The 25,533-nt window shown below is 57.4% G+C and overlaps 1 protein-coding gene across 7 annotated transcripts in view; it reads left to right on the top strand.

The window, feature by feature from the left end:
- Window positions 1-25,533, top strand: part of RIMBP2 (RIMS binding protein 2) — a 90,430-nt gene that overhangs the window by 38,358 nt on the left and 26,539 nt on the right. For all 7 annotated transcript variants that reach the window (XM_059139650.1, XM_059139654.1, XM_059139655.1 and 4 more), the window contains 5 exons: window positions 6,660-6,861; window positions 10,381-10,526; window positions 11,090-11,166; window positions 14,671-14,780; window positions 16,872-17,684. In XM_059139650.1, coding sequence (XP_058995633.1) covers window positions 6,660-6,861; window positions 10,381-10,526; window positions 11,090-11,166; window positions 14,671-14,780; window positions 16,872-17,684 — 1,348 coding nt within the window. The remainder of the gene's footprint in view (window positions 1-6,659; window positions 6,862-10,380; window positions 10,527-11,089; window positions 11,167-14,670; window positions 14,781-16,871; window positions 17,685-25,533) is intronic.

Below are 25,533 nucleotides of genomic sequence, written 5' to 3'. Positions count from 1 at the left end.
GCAGACAGCGTGCCCCCTGACCCAGGAAGACACGGGGTCCTCTGGAGGGGGCCCAGCATCTGGGCAGCGCCGGGACCTTCCTGGGCCCTGGGCCTGTTTGCTTCTGTCCCATGCCTTCCTCCATAAACGTATCAAAAATTATATTTTACCTCCACCTGCGTGGGAGTACAGAGGAATGTAGCCCACGCTGAGTCAATATTACACGTTTGTTTCCGATTTTAGAGGAAACTGAAACGAAAACATTGACATGGTCCCTAAAATGGTCTCTGTGTTGCTGAGCTTAAGGGTGGGAGGTCGCCCTGCGGGGCTGGTGTCAGGACACGGATGACCACGCGGCCGGTGCGTGTGCGTGTGGGTCAAGGTGCACAGGCAGGAGGACGCACGCCTGGTCCCATCAGAGATGAACCCGGTTGTCAGGTGCATTCGTAAGCTGAGGGTCAGGTCCCAACCTCACAGCGGGCATATGAAGGTCACTTCTGGTCGGCAACATCTGCTGCTGCTCAGGGACGGCCCCAGAGAACTCCCCTCCGAGTGGTGACTCGGGGAGGACGTGGTGAGGACGCGGGGACAACATGGGGCGGACGGGGCGGCGTGGGGCCATGACCCGGGGACGGCATGGGGACATTGTGCAGTGCAGGCCGCCTGCACCCTGTGACTGTGCCGACTGGCGCGTGTGGTTTCCCGGTGACCGCAGCAGGGTCAGCTCCTGCCTGCTCTGCTGGGTCACTCCGCTGACCGAAGCCAGTGCTACCTCCTGGCAGGAGAAGCAGGAAGCGCAGTCTCCCGGGGCCGGGGGAGTGAAGCCAAAAGGTGGTTGGCCCATGGCATTGTCCCCACCCCCACCCCCACCCCCTAGAATCCTCACAGGACCGTGCAACTTTGATACGAAGTGTGGCAGAGCAATAGTCAAGTTGAGAATCCGGGAAGTGGACCCATAACTTATGACTTAGAGTTAATGTTTCACAACCGACTCGTCTTAGGAAGCCTACCCCCCTCCTCCTTCCGCTTCAGGGAATAGCCTTCACAGCCCCGTAAGGCTTCGCTGAGAGCTGAGGTGGTTAGGGACATGGAGGCCGTGTGCGCCCCGGTGTTGGGGAGCGTGGCTGCCCCAGGACCGATCTCCACTCCAGCTCTGTGTCCCGGAGGCTGCCGTCTGCCCCCCTCACCGCTGTTGGCACCCCAAAGGCGATACGGGTATTCTGAGGCCCCACCGATGACCGGTGCTTACTGCACACCTAGTACTGAGTGACAAGTGCACGTCTGTCCAGAAGCAGGGAGACCCCGACGATCCAACCCACCAGCTTAGAACTCACTGCCGCTTGACTTGGAGAACTGGACGAGCTTTGAATCACACGAACCAAAGCACACATTGAAGACACTGGGCTTTCGTGGTGTGGGATCTGTGCGCGGCGTGGAGTGCGGAACATTCGCGGAGGAGAAGTCCGCACTGACCAGAGTCCCCCCCACTTTGCGACAACATTGTTCTACTTCAGGCTCAAGCCTACATTGTCCCGCCAAGGGTCTCCATTGGCGACAATATGTAGGGAATTCTGGTAGACTCCCATGGGCTCAAAGGAGCTCTCATACTTTGCTGAAAACAGATGTCCAGGCAAGGTGGGGAGGCGTGTGAGGGAGCTTGGGTGGGACTTACTAGGTAGCCACACCCCTCCCTGCAGCGTCAGGCCTGTGGTGTTGCCCTCAGAGGCCAGAAGACAGCTGCTTCTGCTAATGGAGCCCTGCCTGCACCCCACAGTCTGATTTTGCAGTTCCTTATTGTGTTCTGGAAGACATGGTTCACCCCACGTTCTAGGCGGAGGCAGTGAGGCCCACAAAGGCTGTGGGACGTGCGTCCAGGTCCGCACGAGTGAGTGGGGGACCCAGGATATATAGCCAGCTTGGAATCCAGAGTCAGAGAGGCCTGGGTTAGTGCAGCCCCTGCTTGGTGTGTGACCCCTGGCTTTCGTGTGACCCCTGGCTCTCATGCACGTTGGTGTTGTTTTCCTCTCCGTGTTGTGGGCTCAGACCACCTGACCCTGTGGTCTCCCCGGCCATCAGCGATGATGCGTTATGAGTCCCCGACAGTGCCCAGCACAGAGCAGGCAAACAGCCCCGCGTGAGGAGCCCCGAAGTCAGGATAGGACACGGAATGTTCCTCCCGACGCTCCCATGTGTGGGGTCCCAGCCTGCCCAGGACACCCCCGGGTTCTCCCTGCTGCTCTGATGATTCACAGCGGGCAGCCGTGTACCCTCTGCCTGCCCTGGCTGGACACAGGGCCCGGCCCTCCACATGGCCTCTACGAGGCCTGGAAGGCGGATGTGGAATGCAGAGCGGCGGGCCCTGACGGCTAGCCATCATGCTCGGGATGTGTTTTCCTCCATCTTTATAAATACCCACGGCCACGCTGGCCAGTCTCCGTGTTTCTCCCAGGGATAGTGTGCTTGCCTGATGACTGTGCCATCTGTTCCCCCCGTGGTCTGTGTGGCCTGTCCTGCCACCTGCAGGGGCCAGCTACCCAAGGGGCCGCCCAGCCAGGAGGCAACCAGACTCTGGCTCCTGAAATAAACACTGATGTGGGGACAAGCCAGCCGGGCACATTGGTGGGGTCGCTGCTGCCTTCCTGCTCTCCGGGAAGCCGTTCCTCCTACTGGTGCAAAGGGCGTCTGAGGCCTGTCCACATCCAGGCTGATGCGGCCCGTCTGGAGATGGCATGGCTGCTCGGTGATCCCGGGCGTGAAAACCCGGAGGGGCCGGGGGGGGGGTTGTTCCCAGCCGGCACCAGGTCAGAGGCTGGATGGCCTCGTGTCTCAGGGTGGCCTTTAACCGTGCCCACGGGAGCCCTGGACACACAGGAGGGTCCCCCAGGTGGTCCGGAGCTCCGGGGTCTTGGATGGACAGTTGACCGTCTTACTGGATGGAGAGCTTATGTCCTGGGAAGTCGCTGTCACCGTGGAGAAGCCCATCCCAGGAGTGGGCGGTGCAGACCTTAGAGCACAGCTGCTCCGAAGACGTCGGCCACCCATGTCTCTACCACTGTCCCCGCCATGCTCACTCGTGGGGCCAGTGTCAGGCAGAAGACAGCCTGGTGAAGTGTCAGTTTTTTCCTCAGCATGATGACTGTTGAGAAGACCGTTTGTTGGTGACGTTAAAGGTTTTCAAGATATGTACTCAAGCGTCAGGAGTCCTCCCACTCCTGAGCAGATGGGGGACAGAACGGGGCAGCAGACAGAAGACTGGAACGGAAGCCCCAAGCCTCTGAACGGTCCCATGTCCAGACGTGGATTCGGAGGGTTTCTGGTTCCCTGAGGCCTCCCAGACCAGGCTCGTCAGCTAGACTTGCTTCCCTCGGGGGCACCTTCCGTGGGCATGGGTGGCGGGAGGCCCCAGGGCGCAGGCAGGACGTCGCAGAGCTGTGGACAAATGCCGAGGGGCCTGCATGCTCCGCGTCTGTGTGCACTTGAGCCTGGCTTTCATCACAGCCTGCAGCAGAGGAGCGTGGTGGCCAGGCCTCTCCCCTCGCCGGCTACTACCGGAGCGACACGGGGAGCTTTGCCTGCCACACCGAACCGCACCTCCCCTGCGCCCCTGCCTGTCTGGCTCCTCTCAGGCGTCCGAGGAAGCTGCTGTGGGTTTTCACGCCTGGGGTCACTGAGCAGCCATGCTGTCTCCAGATCGGCCGTGTCCAGATCGGACAGTCCAGACATGGATGGGCCTCTGACTCACTTGCCAACATTTAAACATCGAGAGATTTTTGCATTAAAATAAAGAGCCCCTGCTCCTTTTGGGAGACTAGAAGTTTTGCCTTCATGGTTCTGGACCAGGGCTGAGCAGAAGTCTCCTCCGGACAGAACACGCGTGCTCCCGTACGCTCTGTTCCCCCAGCGTCCTCCGGCTCACCCGAGCTTCCCGCGCCCGGCATGCCCCAGCAGCGTCCCTGGACATCTGGGTACACCAAGGCTCTGAAGTCCGCCGTGCGCCCCCTGCTCCCAGGACTCCCTCACCCGCATGTCACCAACCACTCCTCAGAGCGCCATGTCCTGGGCAAGCCGCCAGGGGAGATGGCGTGTCCCAGTCACTCGCTGTCCGTGACGGGGACCCCTGAACAAGACAACAGTCCTGGAAGGAGGGGGTCACCGAGGGCAGTTCCCAGAGAGCTCAGGGGCTGTATCTGCCAGCCGTGAATGCCAAGGACACCCATCCGTAGTGGCCCGTGACGGCAGCTGTCAGGTGCCAGTGTGTGCTGCCGTTCCTAGGGCGTGTCTGAGCCCATAGGGTGTGTCCGGGAACGCCTGTTGCCCTTTCCGCCTCGGGGCCCCGTGCTCTCCCAGAGCGCCACGTCAGCCCCCGCAGCGGCCGCCGGTGACCGGTGCATCTGGAACGCTAGGTCCCCGAGGAGGCCCATGAGGACCTCGGCCGCACTGCGCGTGCACCACGGAGACTTCCACTGCGCGGGCCGGCTGCCCATGGCACCACCGCAGGTTAAATCTGTTTGCACTTGGATTTCTCCTGTTTTGTGTTCCTTCAGCATAGAGCTCCGCGGGGCTGGGTGCACGTGGAGATTCCCATCCCCTGTCCCATTGCTCCTTGCACGTCACAGCAGCCTGGGGCCTCAGCTCGGACCACCGCCGATCTGTTCTCTGTCACTCTGGCTTCGTCATTTCTAGCGTGGTCCGGAAGTGAGGATTCTACGGGCTGTTTCCATCGGGTCATTTTCACAAACACGGAGTACCGAGGGTTTCACCTGCCAGCCTTTCTCCTAACGAACGTGGAAATGAGTTCCTGGCCACGTAGACAGTGCTCGTGTTCTACCAGCCACGGAACCTCGATCGTCCCAGGACGTGCAGGGCCAGCTCTCCCCATCTGAGGACTCTGCCTGTCCCTCGGGGTTCACGGCTCTGCCCTGGAGCAAATGCTTTGGGAGAGTCAGGGCCCCAGACCTCGGGGCATCTGACAAGTTCCCCTTTTCTGGGGTCGGCCCCCCTGTAGCGGGGTCCTGCATGGTCCCCCACCGGGGGCCCAGGAGTGCTGAGCTCACGTCTCTGCCTGGGGAAGCAGCGATCGCAGATAAGCTCATTCAGCTTTTTGAAAGAAGAATCCTGCTGATTTTTTTTTTTTTTAATGAATCGAAGAAATTAATTATAGGCTTGGGATGTGTTGGGTTTATTTTTAGAAATCTCTGATCACAGACATAAATAGCATTTCATTCTATACTAAGGAGCTGGAAAGCTTCATGCCAGAGAAGGGGGAGAAGAGGAGGTGGAGGAGGGTGAGCAGAAGAGGAAGAGCGGAAGGAGACGGGCAGGAGGGAGGGGAGGAAGAGGGAGAGGTGGTGAGGAAGAGGAGCAGGAGGAGAGCGGGAAGACAGGAGGGGGAGGGGAGGAAGGAGGGGGAGGAGGAGCGTGTCCGCTGCTGGCCCTCCGCAGGCCCGGGGCTGTTCCGGCTGTCCTGCATCCCGCACACACACCCACGTTAAAGCCAAGGTCTGCTGAGCGCTGACTCCGTACCCAACCCTGTTCCAAGTGCTGGGGACGTGGCAGGGAAGACGCAGACAGTTCTCCCCTCATGGAGCCGACCTGCGAGCGGGGGGTACCCAGGCAGCCCTCGGAATTAATGATGCAGCAGATGGGATTCTCCGTGTATCACAGAGTGAGGAACAGAGACGAGGCAGGACTCCACGCAGACGAGATAGGGCACCACACTGCCAGTCAGCAGCTCCCTCTTTTCACTGATTGGGCAAATGCTTACTGAGCACCTACTATGTGCCCGATTCTGTGAAAAGCACTGAGGATGTCTCCGGGAAGCAGAAAGAGTGAAGGCTTGGAGCTTCGCATCCCGTGGAGAGACAGACGAGAAGTAACTAGGGGCCCATGGACCAGGGTGTGTGGGGTGGGAAGCAGCAGCAGAGGGTGCCGCGGGGGTGGGGATAGAGCTGACCCTCCGTGCGACCCTCTGTGGCCTGGGCGCCCCGCTGCAGACAGCGCCCTGGTGAGACGGAGCCCTGCGTCTGCACCAGGATCAGAAGTGTGGTCCGTGAGCGTCTGGGGATGTGAGCGTGCGTGTGAGGTCCCCCACCCTGAGAGCCAGCCGGGAAGGGACGGGACAGGAGCAGAGGCGGGAGGGAGCTGCCCCTTCCCTGATGTGTGTCCGAGGGAGGCCCCCTCCCCAGGGCTCCAGAGACTTCTCTGCCAGTCTGCACGTGGCAGCCGTGTTGCTGACCGAATCCAGCAGAAAGAACTTCCTTTCATCACCAGAGCAGTGTTCCTTGGAGCGCTGCAGGCTAGGGGGTGGGCGTCCCCATGAGAAAGACGCATCAGCGGGTTGGCCGCTGAGCTGCCCCGCAAGTCTGGGCTGTGTCACCGCCTCACACTCCGAATCTCAAGCGGCTGTGGCGAGGCGTGCCAGCCACAAGTGCCGGGCGGCACCCACAGCCCAGAACTGTCCACGCCGGCTGGGATCTGAGAGCTCGCGGGCTGCGTGGCATGCACGGTTTCCCACGTCTGGCCGGGGAGGGGACGCCTGGTTTTATCAGACGCTGTTCTCCCGTGGCGGTAGGAGGCAGCTCCCCGTCACACCCCTGTAGGCACGCCCCTGCATGCACGAGTCCCCCCTCCCCCCCCGCAACTGCACACCCCTGACCGCCCGCCGTGCCTCTGCCGTGCAGAGCAAGGTGCGGGAGCTGGAGGAGAAATGCCGGACGCAGAGTGAGCAGTTCAGCCTGCTGTCGCAGGACCTGGAGCGGCTCCGGCAGCACGCCGGGAAGATAGACCTGCTGGGGGGCAGCGCTGGGACCTCCTTGGACGTCCCCAGGTCCGGCAAGCCTTTCCCGCAGTTCATGAACGGACTCGCCCCCTCCATCAGCAAAGGTAAGTGCCCACCCCTCCCTCCACGTCGCGGGGTGGGGGGTGTGGCCAGCAGCCCCGCAGTGGGGCGTGTGTCTGACCCCCGCGCCGGACACCGGCATCCTGGGGCTCTGGGTGACAGCAGGCACCCTGCAGCTCCTGCTGTAAGCCCTTGTGGGTGTCGGCACATGCTCTTGGCACAGCTGTGTGTGGCAGGGGCTGTCCTGGTCCCACTCTGCAGAGGGAAAGACCGAGGCCCTCACATAGCTCCTGGGGGTAAGTGGGGAGCTCCGGCCCTGGGGTCTGTGAGGTGCACCCCCGGGCCTTGGCTGCCTCCCAGCTTTCATGCCCAGCGGCATCCACGTGGGGACAGATTCCTGTTCCCACGAAGGCCCTGAGGGTCACAGTGGTGCACGTCCCACTCATGCTCAGGGAGCAGGGCGGGAGCAGCATGGTCTGACCTTGGGAGCTAGAGGAGGGACTTTGTCTTTGTATCTGGCAGAAAGACCACTGAGTCTGCACGGTGGCCTCACGGCTAGGCTCCTGCCTGGATGCAGAGGACTGCCCTGGGCCGTCGGGGAGCGCTCTCCTCACCCAAGGGCCACCCGCACAGGTCATCCTGGTTGCAAGAACACCCACCTGTTTGAAAGTTGTCGTGTTAATTAAGGGGAAGTGAGTGTCAGAACCCCGCATTGGAATTCCTTACAGGATAGCGTTTCCAGACTTCCAGTTGTCGTCAAAACATAGCATGGGGTTTCTTAGGGCCCCATAACGTTACAGTAACGCGAGGCTGCCTGTTCCTCGGTCAATCACGCTTCCCTGCCTGGCTCCCATCAGCGCTGTTCCTCCTGTCCCGCTCAGCCGTTAGCTGGTGTGCCATGTGGCAAGTCCTTCCACGGGGTCCCCAGAGCACGGGGCACCCAGGCCGGGTCTGGGGGCTGCATCTGTGAGGTTGAACGGCCGGCCGGGCCCCACAGAGAGCCTCCTCCCGGTGGGTGCAGACAGACAAGAAGCAAGGGGACAGAGGAATGACTTGCACAGATGTGTGAGGACAGGGTGACAAGGTGGAAGGCCACCCAGGGTAGGAAGGGGGACGTGTTCGATCAGGCGGCCGCAGGTGCTCACCTCCAGGAAGCGAGGCTGGGGCCGTGTTGTCTGAAGGGTAGGAAGACGCAGGAGGGTTTCAGCTCTTACCCGATGAAATGAACGTTCTCAGGGTGAGTGGCCGTGGAAGTCTGGCCCGGACGTGCTTTTCACGGCCCCAGCACGTGTGGTGACTCCCAGGGCTGCGCTCAGAGCTGTGACGGCAACCTCAGCTGGGGACACAGTCAGATCCCAAGAGCAGAGACAGGATCCACACAGGCCCTGCAAAGCGCCACACGTGGTGAAGACCACGGCCCTGTGTATGCCGAGCTCCCGCCTGGGGGTGTAGGGTGTAGAGGGTCTGGTCCCGTGGTGCCTCTGTGCGTCTCACACCAGAGGCCTAGGATGCCAGGGAAGGCAGGTGCTTGGCCTGGTCACACGCCCGGCCTGTGCCCCTGCATGCCTGTCCTGGGCCAAGCCGCACGTGGCAGGCAGGCCCTTCTCACCGTGGTATCTTGGTGCTGCTGCGTGAGCTCCTCCCGGCAAGTGTGTAATTGTGAGTGTGGTGGGCGTGGCTCAGTGCTGAGCCGGCTCTGGGAAACTGGGTGTGATTCACGACGGTGGACATGGGTGCTCAGCCGAAGCAAAGCCAGCAGGGGCACATGGTGCCAAGCCGGTTGCTGGGACCATGGTAGATGAGTAGGTTTGTCCCACGGTTCCTGTACAGCCATCGGGAAGAGCTGCCATCTGGTTGGACTGAGCTCACGGAACGATGTGCGACCTTGCCCCGGGGGGGGGCCCCCATTGGCAGGGCCCACACGCACTTGGCTTCCCCCTCGCCAGGCCGACATTGCTGACGGAAGAAAACCCTCCTGTGGGGACCATCCGCCCCTGGGCATTTTCTGATGGGTGGGTGCCCCGGGAGACCCAGGGTTGATTGGGAGCCCCGAAGGGACCATGGGCTGCACTGTGGGCCACACTGGATGTGAGCACAGGCCCTCGCTGTTGCGTCCAGGTGGAGTCTCAGAGACCGCAGCACCCACCACGGAGGAGCGCATGGGGGCCAGCACGGCTGAGGGCACTGACGGTTTTGCCTTTCGTCTCACGCTCGCTCTGAGTTGGGTGGCAGGGGACACCCGCCTCCCGAGGACCGGGCTGTGTGATCCAAGTGTGAACACGAGGAGACTCCACAGCGTTCCTCTCATATGGGCCGCGCTCCCCCGGGGGGTCATCGGTCAGGATGGGTGAGAGCAGACCGTAAGCACCGGAATAGCCCCACGGTGCCTGGGCTTCACGTGCCCAGCTTTGGGGACTGGCTGCCCTGTCCTTACTCGGGAATGCTGGAAGTCACAGCCTGTCTGTCTGGAGTATTCCATCAAAGGGAAAAGGAAGCAGTGACTCACACACCTGCTCCAGAAGCTTCTGCCCAAAAGTGGGCCCTTCATCTCCACTCACAGGGTGCTGGCTAGACTGGCCATGGGCTAGGGACCGAGTCCCCTACGGCCCCAGGCAATGAGAAGCACAGTGCTTCGTGCTGCTGTGGGCCTAGCACCTGCCCTGGATGGAGAGCGCAGTGGGCAGCCACCAGGCAACACCCCTGCTCCCCAGGATCCGATGCCCCAGCAGAGCCCCGTGTCTGCTGTGGCACCGAGTCCTTTTTAGCGGCACTTTCTCACTGTTCTCTTAGTCAGGCCGAGCCGTGGGGCCCCTGGCAGGTGGGACATGGGACACTTCCCGCCTTACACTGAATCACAGGGTGTTTCCCACCCGGGATGCAGCAGGTCATGTCTTCAGGGAGGCGATCCTGTAGTGCGACTGCCACGGACAGGGACAGAGAGGTCGGGGCGGGGGGGCTTGTGCTCCTGTGTTTCACGTTGGAACCCTAAAAATGCCTGGCCCTTTGCCAGCTTGTGTGTTAGGACTCTTTTTGTTGTAAATAACCACAAAGCTGACCTAAACCAGTGCGAGCCAAAAGGAACTTACTTATCGACAGGATGAGGAACTGGTAGGCCCAGCTCCCGGAGCAGCTGGACTTGGGGGCTCCAACTGTGTCCCTAGGAAGCAGTCCCCCCATCTGGTGGCTTCCCCTCTATGAGCGCTCTGATGGGACCAACTCTCCTCCTGGTGGCAATGTGGCTGCAGCATCACCGAGCATCACAGCCTCCCACATGGCAGCCAGGGAAAGGGAGACCCACCTCCTCCATGCCTCCTTTAGTTCCCTGTGATGGGACCTTCTCATCGCATGCACCAACACCATTGCCACCAAACCATCCTCAGGGGTGGGAGTGGCCGCCCCCAGGGATGGCCCAGCGTGGCAGGGGTCAGGCTGGTCATGGGCACCGAGGGCGGGAGGGGGCAGATCCCAACACGAAACCCCAAGGCGGACGGCAACGAGGGGACAGGCATGCCGGGGAACGCCAGGACCGTGTGCTTGTTCACACTGCCTCGTGTCGTGGGCAGGTCAGGAGAGTGCCGTCGGAAGCCGCACGGTGATTGGGGACTACATCCGGCCCCTCCCGCTCCCTGGTGACAAGCCAGAGCCTTTGTCCGTCGAGCCTGCCTTTCTGTCACGATCCGCCAGCCCAAGATGCAGATTTGAATCAGACGTGAGTTCTGGCCGGCGTGCGTGCAGCTGGTGGGAACATGAAGGTCCTCCTGCCTTTCTTCCTCCTCCCTCCTCCTGCTCCTCCATCCCACAACTTCCCATATCCAGTCTTTACCGACTTTCAGGTCACCGCCTCCAGGCAGTCTTCCTTCATGTCTCAGCCTCGGAGCCCCAGGCACCCTCTGACAGTTGAGCTCTATGGGCAGTGTCCGTCTCTGTCCTGGGGCTGAGCCCCCGTGAGCAGATGACACGGTCACTGCCCATCTCTGTGTCTTCACAGACATACGCCAAGGCCCAGCACACTTGCCCTGTCCGCCTGGCGAGTTCCACGCCGTGGGTCAGGGAAGGGCCCACCTCAGGTCCACTCGTGGGGTGGGGAGATGCGTTTCTATAAACATCCCCCGTGTCACTGGGGGGCCCACACTGAGGGAGCCGCCTCGTCTCAGGGCTGGTGTCCCACAGGAGGGCTGCTCTCTGGGGCAGGAAGCCCGGCAGGGCTGGAGGGGGTCCCCGTGTGCTCCCGGCACAGAGCGTTAACCAGAACACCGTCTGCGTCTCTGACAGATGGACAATGCACGGAATCCCAGCACCTCCAAGCAGAGATACTCGGGGAAGGTCCACTTGTGTGTCGCCCGCTACAGGTAAGTGCCAAACTCCGCTCTGCTCCTGAGTGTCCTTGGGTGCAGGGGTGGGGGAGGCGAGGACGCCGTGGGTCCAGGAGCACTGCCCGGGGCCCTCGCCCACAGGCACCCGCTCCACCAGCCCAGCGTGGGCGGACGAGGAAGGTCTGTTGTCCATTCTGATGCGAAGAGTGTTTCCCTGGACCTCCGCAGCTACGAGGGAGCCCCGAGGGGTGCGCTCTCTCTGGGGCCCGGAGACAGGAAGTGCGACATTAGGGACTCCCGAGGCCTTGCTCGCTGGGCGCTGGGCGCTCTCGCAGCTTCCAGTGGCCCTGGGCATCCCTTGGTGACATGTGCCTCCTGCGGGCTCTGCCTGTCTTCACGTGGCCGGCGCCCTGTGTGGCCCTGCTTCCTCTCAGTCTCGGTAAGGATGCTGGTCACCGGATCGGGGCCCACCTGACTCCAGTGTGACCCCATCTTCACGTCATTTTCTGCCAAGATCCTAGACCTGGGGGCTGGGACGTGAGCACAGGTTTTGGGGGCACAGTTTAGCCCTGGCAGGCGGCAGGCTGAAACCCGGGGCATGCTCTGGTGCAGAGCCACGGGTCCCTGGCCTCCTGGGGCCCTTGCTTCTGTGCGGGCCGTGGTTCCCTGGCTCGTCTCTCACGGGGGGCCTGCCGTGTCCACGGTCAGCGAGAACGCACGCGCCATGGGGTCCGCACGACTCAAGGATGGGCGCAGAGCCGCCAGGTCCCCACCAGCTCTCGACCTGCTTCTACCGAAAGCGTGCCGGACTCCGGATTCTGCCGTTGGCGCCGACACTTACGAGTTAGATGCTAACAAGCAGCACGAAACATTCGTCTCTGCCATTCTTCACGCTTGGCCCTGACCCGGGCTCTCGTCCTCGACACCCCGAGTCTGCCTGCAGCCCAAAGACACCACCCCCAGCAGAGCCTCCAGCCTCCGGCCGGCGGGACTGACCTGGGTTTTAGCCACACGGAGCACCTTCCACACTCTTTTGTTTTCTCCAGCGAGAGCCATTTCTGACAGCTATTATGCTCATGAGCAGATTATTTTCTGATTAGCAATCCATTCATTTTGCCAATGAAAACACACTTCTGCTGCTCAGATAACAGAAGCATTCGATGTAGCTCCCTGGGGCCACAGCTTCTCTGTTAGGAAGCCTGTTGGTCCGTACCTAGGAATGGAATTATTTGGCACCCCGCTCCGAATGCTGGCTGCACCGCACACATCCTGCACACTGTCTGCAGAGACCCTAACCCCAGCACTGGGAGGAGCCACAGGGCCCCAGGACAGCAGGGCCTGCTCTGCATCACAGAGAAGGTGGGGGCACCCCCCGAAGGGAAAGGCAGAAGTTTGGGGGGTTTCCCGGGGCCCGAACACCAACATTATTCAGGCAGGCCCCTGGGAAGAGGTTTCCCCAAACTGAAAACAGGAGAAGCCCCGATCTCGATGCCACTTCCCATGGCGGTTGGTGCCCTCACCTCACGCAGACCGCGCGCGCGTCCCCACAGCTCCTGCCTGCTCCTCGGACCCCCGCCCAGAGCCCCCAGTCCTCTGTTTAGATGGAAGTCGCTCACGTGGGACACAAGTCACCGTGTAAAATGTACCGTGTCCCCGATGCTTGCCCCCCGTCAGCAGCGCCTCGCCCCGCAGCTGGGCCCACCCCCACTGCCTGCCCTGGAAGCCCCCGGGCTCTGTGCAGCCACAGATCTCGTGTTGTCGACGGTGCCTTGCACGTGGATGCCACGGCAGCACGGGGCCTTCCCTCTTTCTGTCTGCGGATTAGGGTGCACAGGGTGCTTTACCCTCACGACTTCAACAAGACACCCCAAACTGACCCCGACCCTCCCTTCTCCCCATGCCAGCCCCTGCCTGTGGACCTGGCTCAGTGCGTGTGTCCCTCTCCACTCATGCTGACCTGCGAAGCCTTCAGCCCCAGCCCCTCACTTTGAGTGTCCAGGCAAAGCCCAGTTTCCTCCCCTCCCGCTCTGCTCGCTGATCCAGCACCCTCCCCTCCTCTCCTCTCCCCTCCTCTCCTCTCCCTCCTGCTCCCCCTCCTCCGCCAGCCCCTATGCACAGGGCACCCTGAGGGTCTCTGCAAATTGCAAACCCGCTCAGGTCACACCCTACCTTCCCACTCCTGAAACCTCCCTGCTCTGGAGATCAGATCCACAGCGAATGATGGGGACCCGCCAGTCCCCGTCCCTCGACACTCCTGCGTTCACCTCGCACCGGGCTGGCTCTCAGCTCCCTGCCCCAGGGCCTTTGGTCCCCTTGCCAAACTGTCTCCCCACTTCCTCCAGCCCTGGGCTTTCACAGTAAGCACAGGTCTGGGTTTGCTCCTGGTGCAGAGGGCCCCGGGCCATTACTGACTTCTGAAACCCCTCGGGTGGTTGCACAGCATTCCTGGGCCCTGGGACATAGAGGTTAACCGCAGACCGACTCTGTGCCATGAAATCCACATAGGACGGGGGCTGGGGGGGGCCGGACTCTGGTTCCACACCCCCCAACTTAGGGAGCTGGTGACTTTGGGCGGGCGCCGTACCTCACCCTGTGATTAGCTCTGCTTTCCTCGCTGAGCACCTCAAACGCGTCCCTGACAGTGTCGGTGAGCCTCCCAGGGCTGATGTGTGTGTGAACCATCACGGTGTCGTGTTTATACGTTTACAGGACGTGGCTGTCGTCTTCGAGTACCGGGAATGCCGTTTTACTTTTCTTATCGGGGCCTTTTCTGTTATTTAAAATTTTAAAGAACCAAAGTTGGAAAATCCGACTTTGGTTCTTTAAAACCAAAGTTTTAAATGTTCCAGTTTGTTCCTGGCAAACTGGGCATGACCATAAAATACATTCCTCCCAGTATTCTGGGGACCTGAGAGCAAGGGCGCCTTCATACCCTGCGGGGGAGGGGAGGGCACGTGGTGCTCCATGCTTGTGCAGGACTTTCTGGCTGTGGTCACCCGGACGTTAAAAATATCCGAGCCTTTGAGCCAACCGATTTGCTTCCTTGGGACTTACCTTTGGGAAGAACACGTGGCAGTGTGCCAAACAGTGTGTGGGCGGATATCGCCGCCATGGTGATCCCGTTCACCGAAGATCAGAAGCGACATCGATCCCCAGCGTTGGGACACTGGTCAACGGAACGGGTTGGTCTGTTCAGTGACATAGTCCTCACCCATTAACGAGGACGCAAGGGAGTGTTTCCTGCGGCAAGGGAGGGTCACGCCCTCTGGAAACTGAAAAACAAGCACATCACTCAACAGCCGCGGGAATATGGCTCTCTTTGTGCTAAATGACGCGTACAAGAGGGTCGCAGGGCGAGCTGTTGTCTCCGCTTACGGATCTGAGCACGTGTCAGTGCCGGAGACGCGGCAGGGGTCCCCGGGCACGCAGACCCCCACGCGCGCCCCCTCCTTCCGGGGCGGTGTGGGGGCGGGGGGGGGCGGGGTGCCCCCTCGGCCCCCGCGCGGACCACCCGTTCCAGGCTGTCCTTCCGTCCTCCAGCTACAACCCCTTCGACGGGCCCAATGAGAACCCCGAGGCCGAGCTGCCCCTCGCGGCAGGGAAGTACCTCTACGTCTACGGGCACATGGACGAGGACGGCTTCTACGAAGGTCAGTCGGGGGCGGCCCGAGGGCGTGCCGGGGCCCGGCCGCCCCCCTTGCCAGTCTGCGAGGGGCCCCGACAGCCGGGCCGGCTCCTACGGCCCTCTATGGGAGGGTGTCCTCACCCCAGGGCTGCGGCCCACTCCATGTCCCAGAGGGGACCTCCTGCCTCTCCCATCTCACAGCCCCAGCCCCCTGGGCTCCCCCAGCTGACCCCCTCCCCAGCAGGATGGGCGGTGGCCCAGACTGGCTCAGGGCGACCCCACCGACCTCCGGCTCCCGCTGCTGTCTGGCCCACGTCCTGCTGGATCCCTGCCCCAGCTTCCGATGTGGAACGCGACCCCTCCCTTTGGGATGCCTCGCCGTCCCCCCACACACCTGTTAGCCCGAGTACAGGCTCGGCTGGCCTGTACGGATGGAAGGGGCTGGATCTCTTCCCATGGTCGCCCTTGAGCAGGATGAGTTCTTGAGAAGCCAGCATGTTTCTCTGTTGTGGCCCCGTGGAGCTTTCTCGGGGCTGAGAGATGCTCTCACGCCAGTGTTTGCTGGACCCGAGGCCTGGTGGACATCAGCTACACCATGGGCAGGCCACCCCAGAAACTCCACGACAGGCAACAACAGAGCCTGAGCTCACAGCACACTCACTGATTTTCAGACCGGTGTAGAAACATGTGCCCACGGCGGCCACCAGAAAACCCCGGCTCACAGTCTCTGGAATATTCACACCGGGCATTATTTCCACATTGGCTTTCTGGAGGCCTGCTCACACGGGGCTGCAGAGCTCAGGGGTCCGCTGTCTGTGCGGCAGGGGGAAGCTTCCCTCCAGGTAGAATACAGAGCGTGCGTGCCCACTCCTGGGCCGGCTGAGGGGACTTGCGGTGCAGGGTGGCTGGGACAGGGCCTGCTGCTTAGCCCCATCAGTGTCGTCCTCACCCCTCCCCGTGTGCGAGCGCGCTGGAGGCGAGCCAGGTGGGCTCTCTCCAGACCCACGCCCTCCAGAGGACGGAGCACCAGGAGCAGAGTCGGCGTCCCCTTTCATTCCGGGAGAATCCAGGGCCCATTAATTTTTTTTTTTATAAAGATTTTATTTATTTATTTGACAGAGAGAAATCACAAGTAGATGGAGAGGCAGGCAGAGAGAGAGAGAGGGAAGCAGGCTCCCCGCTGAGCAGAGAGCCCGATGCGGAACTCGATCCCAGGACTCTGTGATCATGACCTGAGCCGAAGGCAGCGGCTTAACCCACTGAGCCACCCAGGCGCCCTCCAGGGCCCATTAAATGGTCACATGCTGTCCCCGGGATCCATCCCATGTCCCCCGAGATGGGACCTCCGGCATCAGCACCCCCAGACTCCTGCCAGGTGCTAGGGGGAATCCCTGTCCTGCTGGTGCCAGAAGATTGTCCGGGCTGTGTCATCTTGGAGGTTCTTCCAAAGCCATCTCGGTTTTTCCGGCCCCTGCTGCTAGTAGGCTTTGAGCCCAGCTATAAAGAGAACATTTCACAAAATAAGAACAGGTTCTCCCTGTGGCTGCCCGTCGCCACAAGAGCTAATCCGATGACATTTTCTGACACTGGACCTACACGTGGTCTGGCATCACGCAGATGGTCTCTCTGTCACCACAGGTGGTACGCTGGGGACCTCATTAGAACGTATGCAGTGCTTTGCAAGGGGGGAAGGTCACCTTTTAGTTCCTGTTCATAGGATCACCCTGGCAAAGATAATAGGAGGATGGTTTTTTTGTTTTGGTTTGTTTTTTTTTTTGTTTGTTTTTTTCTTTTTTACCTCCAAAGCTCTCATGCCATGCATGTTTGTTGGTCTGTCTGAAACATTTACTGCGTCAGCGTCAACACTGTGGTGTCAGCTCAGGATAAGCATGAAGGCGGAGGCCGTCCTGCCTCATGGACTCGGGGGTAGCAGGTGGCAGGGAGCAGGGTCCTGAGGAGGGGACATTGGGGCAGACTCCTGTAAAGACCTATGGAATCCACTGTGGTCCTCTTGCTCAACCGGATGGCCCCACTGAGGAGCCGCACAGATGATGGGGCGGGACCTTGGGGGCCCTGATGGGACGGTCAGGTGATCTCACTGCCCTTGTGCCAACAGGTGAGCTCCTGGACGGGCAGAGGGGTCTGGTGCCCTCCAACTTTGTGGATTTTGTCCAGGACAATGAGTCGCGCCTGGCCAGCACGCTGGGGACTGAACAGGACCAGAATCTCATCAACCACGCCAGCATCGGCTTGGAGGGGGAGAACATTCTGGACCTCCATGCCCCCACTCACATAGACGCCGGCGTCACGGACAACGGTGCGGGGACGCTGGGCGTGAACATCGACGAGATCGGAGAAGACATCGTGCCTTACCCTAGAAAAATCACCCTCATCAAGCAACTCGCCCGAAGTGTCATTGTGGCCTGGGAGCCCCCGGCCGTGCCGCCGGGCTGGGGGACCGTGAGCAGCTACAACGTGCTGGTGGACCAGGAGACCCGCGTGAGCCTCATGCTGGGGAGCAGAACCAAGGCTCTCATCGAGAAGCTCAACACGGCGGCCTGTACCTACCGCATCTCTGTGCAATGCATCACCAGCAGGGGCAGCTCGGACGAGCTCCAGTGCACGCTGCTGGTGGGCAAGGACGTGGTGGTGGCCCCGTCCCACCTCAGGGTGGACAACATCACCCAGATCTCCGCCCAGCTCTCCTGGCTGCCCACCAACAGCAACTACAGCCACGTCATCTTCCTCAACGAGGAGGAGCTCGATGTCGTCAAGGCTGCCAGGTACAAGTACCAGTTCCTCAACCTCAGGCCCAACATGGCGTACAAGGTGAAGGTCTTGGCCAAGCCCCACCAGATGCCGTGGCAGCTGCCCCTGGAGCAACGGGAGAAGAAGGAGGCCTTTGTGGAGTTCTCCACGCTGCCTGCAGGTGAGGCCCGTCCTCCCATGGGGACCCCAAGGGAGAGGGGAGGGCGGCCTCCAGGCAGCACTGTTCTGGAAGGAGACGCAGCAATGTGTGTGTGTGAGGGAGAGAGAGAGAGACGGGGGGAGTTATGTGGACTTTGTAGAGGGACCATGTGTTTGAAGATGCTGCTTCTCACAGTGGCGTCGGCAAGAGGCCAGCCTAGAAAGGACAGGAGGCGGTGAGGCCTCCCTCGGGGGCACGAGAGGACTTCCGCCCCGTGGGGTCCCTCCCACAGGTGTGCTCATGGAGCGAGACAGCAAGCCAAGTGCCTGCCCTCCTGCAAAACCGTTCTCTCTCTCATCTGAGATCACACACGTGGCTGAATTTATGGAGAAGGTGTGAGATTCTGTTGTCGACGCTCTTCTGGGTTCTGGGCGTATCTGCTACGGAAAATCGTAGGAAATCGTAAAGAGCAGATCAGGTGCACAAGCCTGCCAGGTCTGCTCGTTTCCGGGTTGCCCGTGCTGCATGGGGCAGTCCGCCCTCCAGAAATTTCCGTGGTGCTGGTCTTCGCTGTGGCGCCCCCTCTGAGCAGGCTCGCTGTGCCAGGTGGGGACTCAGGCACCTGGGGGAAGAGCAGCCTTCTCAGAGCAAAAGAGGTAATTTTTGTAAGGATATTTGGGGGCATAATTTGTTTCCTCTAGAGCCTCTCTTCGTCCTGGGTTACTCACGAGATCCCCTGGAAATGCCTGTCTCAGCATCCTCTTTGTTGGACTTAGCCCAGTGATTAAGGAATCCGGCCGCGCCCAACCTCACTGGTCAGTGGGTTTTACAAACAAGTCATTTCTTGTCCGGGAGCACTTGCTCCGCTGCCTCAAGTCTCCCACTGCACACGGGATGGGCTTCTTGGTTCGTGGTGGGTTTGCTTCTATTTCATTGTGTTCTCCAGCATTGGCAAAACCCACCATCAACTAGAGTCTGACCTACACAGCATCGAAGTCCTGGGCACGTGGGGCAGATGCTACCTTAAGGAGGGGGGGATGTCTGAGTAGGAAGGGGACTGTAAAGGGCCAGCGCACTTGTTTCCTGTGACACTTTGATTTCCTGACTGGCCACGGCGCCAACCGGGAATACTGGGAAAATGAAAACACCTCTTTGCCTTGATGCTTACTGTGCAGTCACATGGTCAGTGCTGGGGGTGCGGGGGTCAAGAAACCAGAAACACCAGGCACCGGGTTGGGGGCGGGGCTCGGGGGAGGTGAGGAACACAGGCGCTGCGGCCACCGGGAGGGGCTTCTAGAGAAGCTCACAGTGAGACGGAGAGGATGGGTCCAGATGTGAGCCCAGGGTGCGTCCCACAGGGGAGCTCCCCGTCCCTGACATCCTGGCCCTTGCCTGACCCCCAAACGCAGCACAAAGCCGCTCCTCACGGTCCCGGGGGCTGGAAGTCGGAGTCCGGGGCGCCGCAGAGTCAGATCTGGAGAGGACCCGCGTCCTGGTTCATGGGCGGCATCTTCTCCCGTGTCTTCACAGGGGCGAGGAGACAAGGCACCCGTGGGGCTTCCTTTGTAAGGGCTGTGAGGGCCCTCTGAGAGCTCCGCGGGCATGACATCAGCTCCTCCCGGAGGCTTTGCTTCCTGACACCATCACCAAGGGGTTAGGGTTTCAGCATGAATTCTGGGGTGGGGGGGCACACAGTGGACGATGTTCTGACGGTGGTGAGGGCAGTGGATGGCGCTGGAGGATATCGCCCCCTCCTTTCTTTTCCAGGCAGGCCTCTTGCCTCTTTTCTCCCTGTGTGGGGGAAAAGGGGTGCTCCTAGACCAGCCCATTCCTGGGCTGGTCATGTCAGGTATGACTTATACTGAGCAGCCCCACATGCCGCCAGCATCTCCGGGCCCACGCGGGGACTGGGCTGGGGCTGGCGGTACAGCGGGTCTAGGTCTTCCTTCACCCATAGAACCCTGTCCCTCAGCTGTGATTTCACTTTATGTGGAAGCGAGTGCTGAGGAAAATCCCAGAGTGGTTTTAGCTCTGGCACATTGTCCTTAAGACTAATGAGGCCTGGTAGCATAATCAGCTTCCCTTGTTGGGGCTGATCAAAGTGCCAGAGCCAGGTGATCAGGGGAACACGGGGGACCCTGAAAGAGTTCACGGGGCTCCTGAACTCTTACATCAGCTCCAGGATGCAAAGCTAGCCCTCAGAAAACTGGTCTGGATAGAGTGATGCACATCAGTACCAGTGATGCTGGTACCATGCATTCCAGAGTCCCCCCTCTATGAGAAGCCACACCTCCCCCAACAGGGAGAGAGATCTGTGGGTCCTCAGCAAGCCGATACTAGAAACAGGACATCACGGGTGGGGTCACAAGGTCACAGAGCTCGTCCCAGGGACAGATGTCAGCAGAGGGATGCGTGGTGTGTGTGCTCTAGGGTGACACAGGCCGTGTGACTTGTAGGGGGCAGGGAATGTAGTGTTTTCAGTGGGAGCCACTGTGGTACCTCAGTTCTAGGTGTGGGGTTGTTGAAAGCTGGGTTCAGAGGTTTATTTCAGATCAGAATTGAAGATGATCTTTAGCGTTTGCAACACTGCATACACCATCTTCTGAAAAAGACTCTCAAAAGGGTTTAGACAAACAAGGCGTGTCATTTCCAACTGGCAGCCTCAGGATCCTGTGGTCCCTGCAGAGGCCAGCCCTGCCCAGTGGAGGTGGCCAGACTTCTTCCCTTTAGCCTGGGCTAAGCATCGCCCTGTACATCCCCCACCCTCCCAGTGCCAGGTGTACCGGGTGCTTGAGTGAGGAGAGACGGGCTGTCATTTCTCCGGAGCTATACTGTCCCCGTGCCTGCTGGGGCTGGCTTGATATTTTTGGCCCCCAAGATTCAAGGCAGACCACGACCAGAAGCCTGTGTATAGAGTGCCCAGTGGCTGCAGGAAAGGTAAGCCACTTCCCAGATGGGGCACGAGAGACCTGTTAATAGAATTCTTCAAATCTTCATACCCGTTCTGGGTTTTGTCTGCTCAGTCTTTCCAGCTATTGAGAATTGTCTATAGGTCTATTTTTTCTCTTTAGTTTTCTCTTTTTTTGCCTTATATATGGTGAAGCTCTGTTATTAGGTACATACACATTTGAATTGTTAGTTCTTCTGGATGAATTGACCCCTTTCTCATCATGAAATGCCCCCCTTTGTCTCTGGTATTACTTCTCGCCTTGAGGTCCGCTTTGTCTGATATTCATACGACCACCAGCTTTCTCACGCTGAGTGCTTACATGTTATATCTTTTTCTAAACTTTCAAGTTCTTTGTATCTTTATTTTTAGTATGCCTCCTGTGAATAGTCTACAGTTGGGTCGTGGTGTTATAACAATATGACAATCTGTGCCTTTTAGTTGGAATCTTTAGTTTCTTTACTTTTAGTACAATTACTGGTATAATGTGGTTTAAGTCTGCCATATGCTCTTTGTTTTTCAATTTGTCTTGTTTTTCTCTTTATCTTTCCCTGCCTTTTTTGGGGGATGGGGGGAGGTACACTAAGTGTATTTTTCTATTCTATTTCCTCCTCTATTGACTTTTTTTGGCTATAACTCTTTGTATTCTTGTTTTAGAGATTGCCATAGGGAGTAACACATGCATATTTAACTTATTAAAACTTAGCTTACAGGGGTGTCTGGGTGGCCCTGTGGCCCTTTGGCTCAGGTCATGATCCCAGGCTCTTGGGATTGAGCCCTGTGTAGGGCCCCCTGCTCAGCAGGGACATTGCTTCTCCCTCCCCTTCCCACTCATGCTCACTCTCACTATCTCTGTCACTATCTTTGCCTCTCAAATAACTGAAATTCTTTAAAAACGAGCTTACATTAATAACATAATGTATTTACAAGGAAAGAATAGTACCAGGTATAATTCCATTTATGTTTCTTCATTTTTACTATTGTGTTTATATATTTTACTTCTACATATGTTGTAAACCCCTCAATACATTATTATTTTGCTTCAATCGCCTTTGAAGAATTTGACAAAAACTGCCTTTTATATTTCCCAATATATCTACAATTTCCACCAGTTTGTATCCCTTTTTGTAGGTATATATTTCCAGCTGGTATGATTTCCTTTCAGCTCTGAAGAACCTCCTTTAGCTTCTCTCTCAGTGTTCTTTTGGTCATCTTAAAAAATAAAATCTCATCATTTCACTTTATTTAAAAATATCTTTTCTCTGGGGTCACCTGGCTGGCTCAGTTGGAAGAGTGTGCAACTCTTGAGCTTTGGGTCATGGGTTTGAGTCCCATGTTGACTGTAGATATTACTTAAATAAATAACACTTTTAAAATATATTTTTTCCTCTGTATATAGAATTCTAGACTTTTTAAAATTGCAGGTCTATACAAATATCATTCCTTTTCTCTTGGCTTTTCCTATTTGTGTAAGGAGTCAGCTCTCTTTCCTGTTGTCCCCTTCATTCTCTGGTTCTTTCAAGATTGTTCTCTTTGTCTTTGATGGTTAGTAATTTGACTCTAATGTGCCTAGGCTTACTTTTACTTCTACTTATCTTTTCTGAAATTTATTGATATTCCTGGATCTAAGGGTGATAGTGGTGGTAGTTTATCTTCAAATTTCAGACTTTATATCTCCACAGATTTTTTTCTACTTTATCTTTTTCCCTTCTGAGGATCTGATTATAGCTAAGTCAGATTGCTTGCTGTTGTCATACAGATTTATGAACTTCTATTTATTTTTTAAAATCATTTTCTCTTTATGTTTCAGTCAGGATAATTTATATTATTCTGTCTTCAAGTTTATCTCTTCTTTCTTTTGCAGTGTTCAATCTGCTATAAAGAACATTAAATGGAAAAAAAAAAGAACATTGAATGAAATTTTTCTTTTGGCCATTGTAGTTTTCAATTCTAGGATGTTCACTTGGTTCTTTTTAAGATTTACTTATCTCTCTTGGGATTCCCATCTCTTCATCTACCACATTTATCCTTGCTTATACATTCTTTTACTTACTTTTAATAAGTATTTTAAAGTCTTTGCTAATTCCAACAGCTGGGTCATCTGTGGGCCTGCTTCCACCGACTGTTTTTGCTCTTGATTATATATCATATTTTCTCATTTCTTTCCACATCCAGCGACTTCCGTTATGTACTGGACATTGTAGATTGTGCCCTGGAGAGGCTCTGGATTCTGTTCTCTTCCCCAGTAACAGCTGTAACAACACCTCTACAGAGTGTTGAAGTTTATTCTAACACTTATATTACTTGTGACATATCTAAATCCTGTAGATGCTTCTTTCAGTGAGTATATTTCATTTTTGCCTTTAGAATGTGGCCCTTAGCCCTGAGGTATGATCCCAATTTCTGTGATTTGGACCTTCTGTGTCTCCAACAGCAAGCTCAAGCTTCTCTAACCTAGAAGGACTTGAACTCCAAATTCTTCCTCGTAGCACTCGGCAGCTGCCAGAATCAGTACTGAATGCTACAGATTTCCGGCTGTTTACTTTCCTTTATGTTGTTTGTGTTCCTGCCGGCCCACACAGGCATGATTTAGGGGTCACCAAATAGTTTGAGGGGAATGGGCTTGCAGAGGTTACGGATCCTCTTGCCTTGGATCATCACTCTCGGAAACCACTCTCCTCAATTTCTACCATGTCCACCGTCACTGAACACCTTCTTCTAACTGCACAATCCAGCAAGACCACCACTTCCTGCTTGGACTCCATCTCTCGTACAAGTGAGCCGGGCAGTATTCTAAGGGAGAATAAAGAAGAATTTGGTTAAGTGTAGGGTTTGCTATTGTGTTTCCCTCCTTTCAAGGTACAGGTCATATGCTGTTCACTTTCTCTCTACCCTGTAGCATAGGTTGAATCACACAGGGCATACTCACGGGAAGCCTTATGAAGTGGTTCGAGGTGCCGATTTCCACCATGAGGCATGGCTCCTTTTCCCGTTGCTGGGTGTTATTCGTCAGCAAAGGAGAGCGGCCTGGCTCTGACAAGAACCACTGATTGCTTTCATGTTATGATGCTACCAGGTCAGGAGGGCAGTGTTGGGGAGATATGGGGAAGTGGTGCCCCACAGTGTCTCTGAGAGCCCTGGCAGTGATATAGCTGAGCGGCTGAGGGCCTCCATGATCTTTTCCATGCTCTGCGGGGCGAGTCCACCATGGTGACCAATCACAGGGAAGGGAGATGGACAGCACTTGGGTTGATGCAGTGAGTGCTTAGGAAAGAACAGTCCCCCTCAGAGACAGAGACAAGACTCATCATCACGAAATCCCCTGAGTCTGATCAGACCCACCCAGCTACCAATGGCCATCAGAACAAGTGACCCTGACCAAAAGGATTGTGCCCTCCAGACACAAGAGGCACAATCCTCTGATGTAGAGGGTGGAGATTTCAATATCTTTTATGGGAGGGTGAGGAGCCCAATCCCTTTGGAGTCAAGTAGAAACAATAGCAGTGAGCATGTAGGTGGCACATACTCTGAGCCCATGCACTGTTACAAGCACCGTGCCCACACATCAGTTCCATTTAATCTCGCGGCTTAATGGAGTTGGCTGTATTGATGACTTACTGTATGTTGGAAGCCGTGATGTCTCTGGAGCTGGCTTGTGATTGGCTCTGATACAGATTTCCCTGATGGGCTGCTCTCTTCCGGTGGTGATTTGGGGACCCAGGTATGTCCATCTCCTGGTTTCACCATTTCTACTCTGTGGCTCCTGGGGTTGCCCCCAAGGATCACCTCCTTCCCAGACAACCAGAGGGAGAAGAACCTTGCAAGTTCACCTGGGGAGCCTTCGGTGGGCTCACCTGGGCATACCCGTCGCTTCTGCTCGTGTTCCACCAGGAGTCGGCCATAGGGCCACGTCTTACTGAAACAGAAGTCTGGAAACCTAGCACAGCTGTCTGAGCTGGAGTAGAATAATAATCGTGATGATGTTTTAGTTCCTAGCCGTTGTTGCCAACAGGCACTGTATTACGTCTGTTTTAAGATAAACTAATTAAATAAAAGACCATCGTCCAAGGTCCCATGTTAGTAACTGGCAGATCAAGTAACAGGACTTGAACCTGGGCAGGGAGGCTCTAGGGTCCACTTTCTTATCTCCATCCTATTCTGCCTCTGGCTTGTTTGCATCTTAGCATGATACAACTGGCCGTCTTGGTTGTAAGGCCAAGACCTTGTATCCTGCCGTAGCCAAATCAGGGCTGAGTGGGGGAGTGGCCGGGGGAATAGGGAAGGACGGGACACCGGCTCTTTGAGTCAGACTCTGAACACACCTTTCTTCGGCAATACGTCACCTGTAAATCAACCATCCTGGTAGATTTTCACTTTCGAGCCAGGCTGTGCAGACGTCTTGAAGCACTTTATCGCAGCGTGTTACTAAGAGTGGACTCGTCTCTGCCTTTGCACATGGTCTACAGGGAAGTGTGGGTGTGAGCCTGCTTTCAGCACCTTGAAGCTTGACTTCCTCACATGCAGAGTGGGGGCATGCTGGAACCCCAGGCCCGCGTGAGGATCCCAGGATGGAAAGGACACAGTGAGGAGAAGTGCGTGGCATGCAGAGAATCCTCAGGGGACAGTCCCCCCACCCCCGGAAGTGCAAACGTTGGGGGAACTACTGCAAGGTCGTGCGGTCTGTGGGCCTTGGAGACATCCCCCCGGCAGTTAGAAATATGCTCCTTTCCCAGTGAAATGCCACATTCAAAAGGAGGATGTGGAGAAGTGTGTACAGACATGGAGGAAAGGGTGGCAGGCAGCGCGGGCCATCCTGCTGTCCCTGGGAGCCTCCAGCGTGACCGGGGCCATGGCCATGGCCTTGGCATGGCTTGGACTGGCCACTCACGACACAGCACATTCAGACTGGCCACGGCACGACAG

This window comes from Mustela lutreola, chromosome 11 (genome assembly GCF_030435805.1).
Source record: "Mustela lutreola isolate mMusLut2 chromosome 11, mMusLut2.pri, whole genome shotgun sequence".
Taxonomy (NCBI): domain Eukaryota; kingdom Metazoa; phylum Chordata; class Mammalia; order Carnivora; family Mustelidae; genus Mustela; species Mustela lutreola.
Note: the sequence above shows the minus strand (reverse complement) of the source record. Positions and strands in the feature narration are given on the sequence as shown.